At 40.8% G+C, this 12,335-nt stretch overlaps 1 protein-coding gene across 2 annotated transcripts in view; it reads right to left on the bottom strand.

The window, feature by feature from the left end:
* Positions 1-512: 512 nt before the first annotated feature.
* Positions 513-12,335, bottom strand: part of PRIMA1 (proline rich membrane anchor 1) — a 49,534-nt gene continuing 37,711 nt past the window's right edge. Inside the window, exons 4-5 of one of the 2 annotated variants that reach the window (XR_011726238.1) lie at positions 7,890-8,107; positions 513-5,048 (exon numbers count right to left, since the gene is read on the bottom strand). Coding sequence is in view for 1 of the 2 variants with exons in the window: in XM_071745717.1 (XP_071601818.1) it covers positions 4,958-5,048 (91 nt within the window). In the remaining variant the exon portion in view is untranslated. The remainder of the gene's footprint in view (positions 5,049-7,889; positions 8,108-12,335) is intronic. The other variant, XM_071745717.1, reaches the window with a different exon arrangement.

The following is a 12,335-nucleotide window of genomic DNA, read 5'->3' as shown; positions in this document are numbered from 1 at the left end:
GAGTGTTGATCTGCTGGAGGACTGGACCATAATTCGGTCTCCTTCTCCTGTGTGGAAAAGGGAAGGTGAAGTTCACACAGGGAGTTAGGATATAAAATGATGCACATCATTATCTCTTGTGCCAAAATAAACAAAGTGATTATGTGAAAGATAAAGAAATCACTCTGAATCTAGAGTGTGTTTTTAGGGAAACTTGCAAAGGCTTTGGCATAAAGTTTCTTAGCTTTGTGAGGTGCGCAAGAATGTGTGAGTGTAATTTATGAAGCCCTAGAAGTGCTTTCAAAGTGACTAAAACTGTAGAGTTTAGAGTTAAGAGAGACAGAAACAGAATCCAGCCAGACACAGGTATGAGCAGCAGCCATAAGATTCTTCAAAACCAGAACAGAAGCAAGCAAGGTGAATTCGGGTGGTAAGAGAAGTGCCTGAAGAGGCACTGCTGCTGTTCCTCCCTTCAGCATTTCTCTTCAGCACATAGACTGTTCTCAGCTACATAACCCACAGGACACAGGAAACTTTTTACAAGTACATTTTTATTTAAAATAAAAATTAATTATGGTGCCTTTTTAAAATAGGGTACTGCACAATCTGTATATGTAACACAGTTTTTGGTACGGAACATATTTATTGAGCGATATCCTTAAATACTAAATATACATTAATGGCTTGTTTGAGAAACATGACAACATTAATTCTGGTATTTTTTTTCTCTGTAGTCATTTAACCACTGATACAGATTTCCTATAAACAATATTTGTTTTCATCTGTACATGTGGTACACAGTTAAGAAGGCAGATCTTAGAATATTTACATTCATGCATTGATTTAAACACACTATTTTGCTGTTTAAAATATTATATTTTTGTTTGTACAGGTGCAGGGAGTATTGTAAATACATATCTACCATAGGCCTGATTCTCCTTTGCTTGGCAGCATCTATGGTCATGACTTGGTTGGAGCAGGAGGCCCACACTTGCTTCACATGCTGTGACCATATGGGATGCAAGACTGGACAATTAGGTCTCTGTATAGATATATATAAATATATTTGTTATACTTAGCAGAACTCTCTGGTTTCCTTTCATGTCTGTTTTTGCAGCATCTATCCAAGGCAAAGATGCTTTCCTGATCACACAGCTGTGTCAAGTCTGAGTCAGGAAGGACTGAGGAAGTCTGCTGAGGACTGAGGAAACTCAACAATTTGCAGCTCAGGCCCTTAAAGTGCATTCCCTGCTGGCATCTGCTAGTGGTGCTCCTTGAGAAGAAATTTTGAGTTGATGGTCTCCCTCTGACTGAACACAGCAGTTTTCTGAGTCTGTCTGGTGGTGGTCAGAGGTCAGAGCAGAGCAGTTTACTTCTGTGTAATCATCCACGTTTCATCTGCTGGGGATCTGGCTATTTTGTGAACAGAACTACACAAGACCTTTCTATGCCTGAACTTTTGGTGGCTTAAAATAAACTCAAAATGCTTGTAAAGCTGTATTTTGGATTGCCAGTTCCTCAGATCCAGGGTCACTGCTTAGTGAAGCCCTTATCCACCAAACCTATTCCTTTTCCTTTGTATTTAATTAGAGTACAATAAGGAAGCAAAGAAGCCTCATTTATAAAAGCTTTGCAGGCAGTCTGCAGAGTGTTAAACAAAACCTTACACCCCATCAGCAAACTTCAGAAATCACTGCTTAATGAGGCCACCTTCCTAGCCTCCCTTTTGAGAATACTGACATCTGCTTCCAGTATACTTTTCCGAGTGCCTTTATGAAGATCACCTTAAACTTTGGTGCAATGTACTCAACTGTACTTAGGAATCTAAAGGTGAAACTACCCCCTGTGGAGGATTTCCCAACTCTCCCTGCCCAGGAGCTGTTTTAGTTCTGAGAAAAAAGGCTCTGGACAAGCAGAGGAGCAGCTCTCAGCCTGTCTGTTGATGCTCTTCTGTGGCCAATGGATTAAAAAAAACACACACTGGGAAATGTTTAAGAAATTAGTCACTTAAAACATTTATTTAATATCAGCGTGTAAGATATAACAATATTGTAAATCTGCCTATGCAAATAGGATACACCTATTTCTCTGAAAATACTGCCACAGAGCTGGTATTTTTACCTTGACTATACAGATAGGTAAATTGAGGCACAGAGAGGCAAAATTTGCTAGTAAATAGCAGATCAGTGACTTGCAAATAGATCCCAGTCCCTGCATGCTTCTCCTTGAAATGTTCTGCCTCTCTGCTTTCTATTAAGATTTAAATGTTTATGTTCCTCTGAGGATACTTCAGGGGGCCTGGGGTGGCTTTACTCGTGGGTTATGTCATGCACGAGGATTTTCTCTGTGAGGATATTTTATCATTGAACTGACATCACTGAAAATCAGACACTGTACAGTGACCATCTCTTTACATTTCTTTTTGCAAAAGCAGACATATTTGGATGGACATAATGAGCTACAAATCCCTTTTGTGATTTTGGCCTTACAAAACATGCCTTTAAAGCTGTATTAGGAAATAAATAAAATTAATAACTTTTAGGAGAAAGTGCTAATCCTGAGCCAATATCATGCTAAACTCATCTGCATTCACACTTTATACTCTCAGTTAAACATGCAACCAACCAGTCTCAAACTATGCCATGTTTATGCAGAAACATCTGGAGTGAAAAAAAGAAAAGCAAACATAGGTAACTACACCAAAATAAATGTTATATATTTAAAAATATTCTAGCAATATACTTGCAATATTTTTAGTACAGTATTTAGGAGCTAAGTGCTTTAGGCAATTGACATTTGGGCTACTAGACTCAAAGTGTAAATTCTGTCATTTTAATCCCACTTTGGATCTCCGAACATATCACTGTGTCTTGTGCAAGCACACAACATGACTATGGCAGAGAATGATCATATTCTTGGGCAAAGGGTTACTTATTCCCTCTTACTTTTGTAATTTCATTCACTTCTCAAGAAAGTCTAGCCTTTAGAAAATTTATGTAGCTAAACTTCTACATAGTGATGCCAGGCTAAAAAGCTAAATGAGTAACTCCATAAATTTCTCAACAGCAGTATATAGCAGCATTTCATTTGTTCATTGAAAAGATACTTATATTTACATACACCCTATTGTTTAATAGGTAATAGAAAACTAGAGATGAGCCTGAGCTGAAACTGCTGATTTGAACATCCTGGAGCTTTTTTGGGGAGGTCTGCAGAACACTGTCTTCCTCTACCATCAGGCCATACTCCACATCCTGGCAATAGTCCAACTGAAGACAGGAATAGGTTCAAAATCAAGGTCTGATTTCTGCAGTTCAGGCACATCCTTATATAAAACTGAAAGCATCAGTGTGTTGCAGTACTGAGGGATGTGATGGCCTGGGGGGTGCAGCCATGTCATGGACCCCATCTGGGTCAGTGCTTACTCACAGACACAGGGACCCAGAGGTATTGAATTTTAATGTCCATACAAGAAGCTAGGGTGGAAATTTGTCTTTCACTGCATCACTACTTCCAGCGCAGAGGTAAATGGAGACATATATGTGGAGGTGTGACAAGAAGGAAATTTTTCAGGAGGTGGGGAAAGACCAGTGTCTTGGCTTGTCTCATTGCTTTTATCCTAAGGGTTACTTACTGAGTCTAACCTGAGATCCTGTGCGAAATGAATTTGGGTGGATTCAGCTTTGCTTTAAGTATTCTGCAATCCACATCATGAAAAGTACACCACTAAGCTACTACATTGAGTTTGGCACGATTGGCAGTCTCTGCTCAGGGAGGCAGTGACTGAGTTAACATGGGGACAACCAGCTTACCAGAACCTCAGAAGTGGTCCTCCAAGCCAGGTCTACAATGTTCTTGGTGGGTCAGTTCAGGAAACTGTGCACTTTCAGGAAACCATACTAATTAGTAAATGGAGAAGACTTCAAAGAGCTGCTAGTCCTTTTCAACACAATCCTGTCCAAATATTCACACCAAGATGTAAACATCTTTCCTGAAGAGTTTTCTCTGGGGAATCGGCATGATACAAACACTGAGAAATGTGTAGAATTTTAAAAAGGAAGAAAGATAAAAGTGCAAAGTGTAATACAAAAAAGGGGGTTGATTATGAAGTAATAACACACAAAGCACCTCTTAATAATGAATCTGTTTCAATACTCTTGCCCAGGGAAATAGTCGAGTCACCACCCCTGGGGATATTTGAAAGATCTAAATGTGGTGCTCAGAGACATGGTTTAGTGGTGGACTCAGCAGTGTGTTAGGTTAATGATTGGACTTGATTATCTTAAAGGTCTTTTCCAACCAAAATGATTCTAATAGCAATGCTAATTGCTAAATTTCTCTTGCCTGAAAAGTCTTCAGCCATGGAAATTGCATAGTCACCAGACTGCACATTAATTTCCTGGGATAAATCACTAGTTCATGCAATTTTTGGTTGCTTGATGGCTCAACAGAAACCTTTGTTCCCTTTTTAATAATTAAATAATTAAAATCATAAGAATGAAGTAGAAGCGTACAAAACTTCACAGGCTGGAGAAGCACGTGGGTGACACCTCCTACCCTTGACCCTCAGACCCATTTATAACAAGCTGCTGCCGCTCTGGCAGATCACCTTCTCCTCACAGGCTCATATTTCAGCAGCTTTTTGTGGGCACTCAATTCAAACTGAATGTGGGAGGGAAGAGAGGGAGAAGCGGGAGGCATCGCAACATCGCTTTCACAAGATGCAGCATGCAGTGCTTATGCCTTTGTGAGGCCTTTTCTTCAGGCAGCCCAGTGGGCCAGTTTATCCTCCTTTGGAGAAGCAGCAAGCTTGATGAGCAGCCTGCTTTTCTCTTCTGAATCACTGATGGGTGCACAATTTCTGAAATGGAGTCCTTGGCCACAGAGCTCCTTTCCTTGTCTTATTTCACCCACCTTGCATACTCCGTGTGTGCTTTGAAAGTTTACCACCTCCTGTGCCTTGGTGGGGTTTCAGGGATTATACAGCTGCATTGTTATCAACTGTTTTGTTGTTCTGAGAGGAGGTCATTGCATATTCAGTTCCGTTCTCTTCTTTTCTCATTGGTTTCCTTGGGTGATCCCAGGTTTGGTGATGTACAGGCAGGACGAGGGGAGAAGAAAGGACAGAGATAAACATAACCTTTGTCAATACAGATTGAAAAGGACATGGAAGGTGCATCGTGACACTAAACTTGTCCTCTCTTTTTTCCCTTTCTGCACACAGGTCAAACCAGCAGTTAAACTCCATCAAGCCTCATGATCAACCTAGTAGAGGGGTCTGGTCCCAAGCCCTGTTGATGGGTTGTTTGTCTCCCAGTGTTTCCCTGCATATACGTACAGGTGTGTACGTTGCATGAGACAAAATCTGCTGGAAGGAGAGCCCTACACCACCACTTTCACCCCTAGAATGGAGGCTTGGTTGCTGGGTCAGGCTCTGCCTTGAGTCAATACTGGGCCTTTCTCCTCAAAGTGCAACATCATTCAAAATGGGATGATAACCAGCTGTGAACTCTGAGCATCCATTATGAATCATCATAAAACTACCATGTTTGGTCACCAGCAGAGGACTCATCTGACCATTGTATTTATGTACATTTGTGGTGACCACTCCAGACTACCTTCACAGTCAACCAAGAGAAACAGATACTTTTAAAAAGACTGCTCAAAACAGCTTAATGTGGATACCCACAATAACTCAGATGCTTTGGGGCCAAGGCATTCATGTTTCTCTGCACTGTCTGTGAAGAAGGGCTACTTTACTAGTCCAGACACAGATGTCTGTGTTCTAGATGTCTGAGTTAATGACTGAAACCTGGTGCCAGCCCCTCAAGCACCAATCACTGAAGCATCCCCTTTTTATATTGTTAGGGACCACTGGCACCATTTAGTAACACAGGCCAGGCCCATCAATGCTAATTGTGAGGCAATTCAGCAAATGCTCAGCAAGTGCAGAATTCTAACAAACATCTGCACATCATGGAACAAAATAATCTTATTTGGGGTTTAAATTGACTCTGAGAAAGAAGACCTGAGCATAAGTCCTGTAACAGACCATGTTACAAGATGTAAGCAATCCCCCCAAATTCTGAAAAGTGATGTGACCTTTATTTAAAGCTGAAGCTGTACATAGAGTAGGAGAAAAAAACCTTGTGCTTTCCACATTAATATTTCAGACATTAGTGATTTGAGTTTAAGGGCTTCTAAGAGCAAAAAGAGGACCAGATAAACAAACGTAACACAACAGTCAGTCTGTGCTAGTGTTCTTGACATGATTTAACAAGACAAACAACAATTAATAAAAAAATAGTTAATGACATTGAATTGCACCCAAGTATTTGTGAAAGATTTATGGAGAATGGTAAAAGGCAGATAATTTTGCTTGTAATGCCAAATAAAATACTTCTGATTGTGATATCTTACGCTGCTCTTTAGCTGGCAAGAATTAAAGCAAGTTAATATTAGGTGTGATTCTGGCTGTTAGAGAATGGAAATGGAAGAAAAAGGAAGACAAACAGCTTTGCTGAACCCTTTTTCAGCTGTTAGAATGCTGCTCCTGTCTCTTATTTAACACAAGCTCCTGTGTTTCTCTCTTTCATGACATGGTAAAACACCCATCCACACTGCCACATTCCTGACAAGAGGAATGCAGTCTGACAGCAATACTTCTCTTATTTTTTTCCTGGGCAGGAAAAATGTTGTGGCTGTTCTTAAACTTTGATACTTCCAAAAATACCTTTTTTTCTTTTTTTTTTTTTTTTTTTCCTTTTTTTTTAACTTCCCCCCAGCAGCCCCAGCTCTGACAATCAGCTCTACAAATGGCCAACAAACAAAGACATTGAGATCACTTCTACTTGGTATCTGTCTGTCTCCTCTCTGTCTCCCTTCGTTCTTTATTTTGGTCTCCTATGTGTTTCTGCATCTCTCCAGTTCCATTTTCTTTCTCTGTGTAGCCTTCCTCTTCTTTCTTGATGTTAAAAAATGACTTTCTCTCATTTTTACCAATATTTTTCTACATTTGAAGACTAAATTCTTGAGTCCTCCTAAAACTCTTTTTCCTTTCCTCCCTCTTTTTTTGCTTTTTTTTTGCTCTTCCCAAGAGAAGCTGTGTGCTCCAGCCCCTCAGGCTGACCTCTCAGCAGAGGTTTTAGACCTGGAAGGTTTTGAGACATTCCTCTTATGATGAGACCTCTCTGTACACCCTGCTGGAGAGGGTGCCAGTGATATTACACTGCTGACACTAGCATGCATTAGAAGTGTATTTTTTTCAGGGCTTGCAAATAGTGGATGGAGACTTTTTCAGGGTTTTGTTGCTGCTTGTCAGGGTTAGTGCTAGTGAACAGAGCAACTGCATTCTTGGGTCTCAATAAAATGGCTATTCAAGGCATTTATTTATTTATTTTTGGCAGACACAAAAAATCAGCTTTGGAGAATGTTCTGTTTTACTCCCTTACTCTGTTTTTCAAATAGGCATGGATTTGGGGTCAAGGTGGCCTCAGTTACACCATTTAAATCGACAGACTTGTATGCATTTGTCACAATGATTAAAATTCACTTATGCATGTACATATGGAAAGTCCTTTTGGCCATTGACATTTAAGAACTGCCCTTTTGCATTAGGGTACAAACTCTTTTTGTGCCACTGTATGTCACTAGTTCTTTTTTGCCTCAAATTTCATCCACTGTTGAGATCCAAGCATGCAGGTTTTCTTCTTACACACTAAGAGAAGCCCTTTTATCTCCACTTTCTACCAAGGTAGGTTATGCATGATCTTCTTATGTTTAATACTCCAAGCCTCCTTTCACTGCAGCGCTGTGGCCCTGTATTTATGCATTTCCATCCCTGGTGAAAGAGATGCTTCAAGTTAGTGAGGAAATGAGTAGCAAACTATTCATATTTGTAACATACTCACTTGGTGTCAGGCAAAATGGGCTGTTTGTTAAGCAGTGGTTTGCAATAGAGTATGCTTTGGTATACTTTATGCTTAGCAAACAAATTGGTGCACTCTTCGTGCCAAACATCTGAAAAACAAAGATACATGTGGCTCTGTGCAGGGCAGTACACTCCTGAAATGATGCATCGGGGTGTGTAATGACCTCTTCACCATGTGTGCATTAATTTGCATGAGTCCTAAAATAAGAAAGCATCAAACAACCATTTAATGGTGTATTTCACACATCAAGCTTAAATTTCAGATGAGTTTTTGAGCACATTATAAATCTTATTTATCAAAGAAATTCATATTGGCTTGTTGTACTGCTACCAGTTCTCTGCAGAGTCCTGTGTAAAGGTCACTGTAATGATGCACATTCAAATGTAATTTTTATATTTTCTCTTCAGAAGATTTTCTAGAGGAAACACGGTTTTTGGCTCTTGATTTGGCTCTCAATTCAGAAAACTTAGATGGTATATTTGACAAAACCCTCCCTGACAGTTTTGGCTTCTTGCATAAGTTTAGCACAGACCTACTGTCAGTAAGGCTGTTGTGCAGAAGAGTACAACAGGAGGGTTTCACCTTTTGTCTCTCTTGTACACACTTAAGAAAATCTCTAATATGACTTTTCAGATGAAATCAAACAAAACCTGTTCAGACATTTCATTCAATCAGGACTTTATTATGCCTCATTTCTTCTAAGCTTATTGAAGCTTTGAGGAGAATCAGACCACTGAGAAATGGGAACAGGAGTTTTGTCCAGAAGAGTGAACTGCAACTGAATTTAAAAGACACAACACAGACCCTGTGCTCATACTCTTCCAGGTGCTTTGTGCTTGGAAAGGATGAGAGTTAAGAATAAAACCTGTTTCCATAAGACAAGCCTCAATGTTGCAAACCAGTTTCCTACTCCCTACCTCCATAGCAATGTCTCCAGTGAGTCCCAGTGCACCATGGCTGGCACCTGGGAAGGCTGAGCCACAGGGAGTCACACCGAAGCCTCGAGGGGGTGACCTGGGGCTGGCAGCAGAGAAACAAAGGAATCTTAAATTCCTCTTCCTCTGGGGCTCCCCTGCCCAACTCAGCACTGTCCCCACTTGGGATTTGCTGCCCTGGATCACCCTCTGAGGTAAACAACTAATCTTTTTCTTATAAAACAGAAATAGAGAGCCACTCCTCTTTTAAAATGCAGTTGTAGAAGGAAAGGTCATATAGCCCTCTCTGCTGTGTGTTATTGGATGAGATGCCCATCCTCAAAAGACAACTCCACTCTTTCCTGAACATTGCAACAAAATTGTAAATTGTAGTTTGAAGACACCTGCAAAAATATTTATTAAAAAGGTATAGGTATCTGTATCATCCAATAAAAGGCTTTACCAACAGTGAAAGCTGTGAGGCATCTCTGTACTGCCTCTGCACAGCTGTACCTCTGCTAGTGTACAAAGTACCTGTGCCAAAAACCCTTTTGTGTTTTCAGTTCCCCTCATGAAGGTGCTTTTAGTAGCATGAAAAGAACTTGTGTCTCCTCTCGGGGCTGCTTCACCTTGAGGTGGCTGCTGGAAGAACAAAGCTGTTACCAAGCTCTGTGGGCAGCCCCATTTCTGCATGTTACAGTGAGGGCCATGCTATGGGGAAAGATAAGCAGTGGGTGAGCTGCCCTCCCATCCAGCAACCTCTTGGTTCACCCACCCTCCTGTAGGTGCTGGGTCACCCCTGTGCCTGCTGATCCCTGAGGCAAAGCAGCAGAAGGGGAGAGGGGAAACAGAGAGCTGAACATGTATCACTTATACACATAACATCTTCAAAGCTCCTCTCCACACTAATGAATATTTCATTAGCTATCAACACATAAAAATTAATGATTTCCAATAAAATTTTGTCTCATATGACACACCCATCTGCTTCACAGTATTGGCCTGCCCTGATGTGGCCCCACTGCACAGCAGGAATATTCAAGCTTCCTATATACCAATAGAGATCCAGCTGCAGCTGGTTACAAAACCTGTCCAAGAAACAGGGTGTATATCTGGCAAGTATATTGTTCTTCTTCTCCTGGCTGAGGATTCCAGCAGTACCTGTGGCAGCTATGTTTAGATCTCTTGGCCAGACCTCAGTGCTGGAGGCCCAGACATGATGTATGGGCTACATTCACAGTTCACACCCATCCTTATTTAGCAGATACAGGATTGGAATGGAAGACCACCTTTCCAAATAACCTGGATGTTTATCAGATCATAAAGAATGGGAATGGAGGCTGTTTACATCTCAATATTAGGGGTGTTCATCAAACAGCTGTTTGACTCATGCTGTCCATCAGCCATCAAAGGTGAATCAGTTGCTGCAACAGCAACTGGTGGGAGAATTGAACCTGCTTTCTAAGACTGGTTTGTTAACAGGACTCCTGCTACAGGGGATCAGTGCCCTGTCAACAACTGCTTTCTGAGGCACAGTCATTGAATTTGTGTGCAGTTGCCCACCATAAATCTTGCCTAATAGCAACCTGGGCTGGCCAGCCTGGCACTATGGCCCAGACATATGGGACTCATATTAAAGAAGAACACCTCTCAAAAGACTTTTCAGAATCATGGGAAGAGTCATACTCTGACTCTCCCTTTAATTGCCTCTGAGGGACCAGAAAAATTCAGTCAGGATATTTTTTATTTCACAGTGTAAAGACAGAAATTAAAGAGGAAACCCTAATGATCCAAATTTTCTGAAACTTCAGCTTTTCTATATGAAATCAGTAACAGCCATATGTGAACCATTTACCTGTCCAGAAAACAAGCAGCATTCTATTAATTACTTTTAGGAGGAGGCTACTGCCTCACCTACCTCTCATGTACAAAGCAAACATTTCACAGGTAACACAAAGGAACTCCATCTGGACATCTTTCAGCAATGCACTCACTATTGCTCAGTGTTTGTCGAGGAACAATGCTCAATACTCTCAATATCCCAAGGTTTTTATATGTATTCCCTGGCAAGTCAGAGAGTTCAGCATCTAAAAGACAGTCTTGCCCCAGTGCTTATTATTTGTTGTCCCAATATGTGACATTTTTTTACTTACTCTTCCAAACTAGAAATTTTTATAGCTAGCCTAAACAGTATTACCTGCACCATTTGGATGGACTATGTATATGGGGTTACTTTCAGTTTTGCATGTTTGATGGAGGTCTTCTTACTCAAGCTGTGTGGCCCCTTTGCAAGAGTATTTTTTGTGAATCAGGAACAGCCATTCTTTCCTTAGAGACCTTTGAGTGTTTCCATTTTTGGCAAAAAACTAGTGGTCAGCTGGTAAATAAGATTTACAAAGGAAAGTCAGCATGAAATTTTTAACATCTTCAGACCTTTTCTGTCTGTCTCTCATGTGGAGAAGTGCAAATGCACAGTGCTAGGACCATTATGCAAAAGGGGAAAGCATTTCACAGAACTGCAAGTCATCTTGCAGCAATAGGCTTTGATCTAACCCCAAGATACCACCTCCTAAGGACAGTTTCTTCTTTTCTGGCTGTTCATACGAGCATTTTCAAGACTGATATTCACAGCTGATTCAGCTCTCCCTTACAGCCATTTTTAACTGACCAGTTTCTGGAGTAAGTCCTGGAGGCATGTGGACAATCTCTGTTTTGGGGTGGTTCACCCTCCTCTGTGACACTCAAATTCCCCTTGCTATGTATAGATTAAAGATCTATCCTTTGCTCAGTGCTTCTCAGGAAAAAAAAAAATCCATATGGAGTGGCTCTGTAGCTGTTCATAGGCACTTAGAGGTTCCCTGAGCTGGTGTGCTTGGGCTGGAAAATGTGGTGGGCACACCTCTTTCTGCAGAAGTACATCTATCCCAGGCTGCTGAAGTTGCTTTGGGTATATTTGAAGGGAGGATTTGGCTTGTTCAGACTGCAAGTAATTGAAGTAGATTGCTGAGCCACACGGGAAATTTAAGAAGTGGAGTTCAGCCTTCATTTATTTTCAGCAGTGCAAAGTCAGAGTAATTTCACAGACTTTGCTGGACTTGAGGAGGATTTATTCTGATGTTACAAGGAAGATATGTCCCTGGGAGACTAAGGTGATGCAATTGCATTTCCTACTAGGTCTTCAATTAAGTTAACTTCAGAATTATGCTCTTACACAAACCGATCTTAAGGAAGAGAAGCAGCTTTATTATTAGGATACTGGACTATTCACTGACATAATTGATAAAAGTACTTTCAGTGACCCTTCACATTACAACCCATTCTTTGCATTCCTTATAATGATCCTTAAAAGGTTTCATTGACTGGAGGGATATTACAGCTGACATCATCCATTGGGTGTCTCAGTGCAGAATACATTATTGATAATTTTTGATGACAAAAGGAAAAAGATGAATGGGCCTAGTGTAAAAAATTCAGCTTATGTTGCCATGGCAAAAAGCCACTAAATTAAAAA

This window comes from Heliangelus exortis, chromosome 5 (genome assembly GCF_036169615.1).
Source record: "Heliangelus exortis chromosome 5, bHelExo1.hap1, whole genome shotgun sequence".
NCBI lineage: Eukaryota > Metazoa > Chordata > Aves > Apodiformes > Trochilidae > Heliangelus > Heliangelus exortis.
Note: the sequence above shows the minus strand (reverse complement) of the source record. Positions and strands in the feature narration are given on the sequence as shown.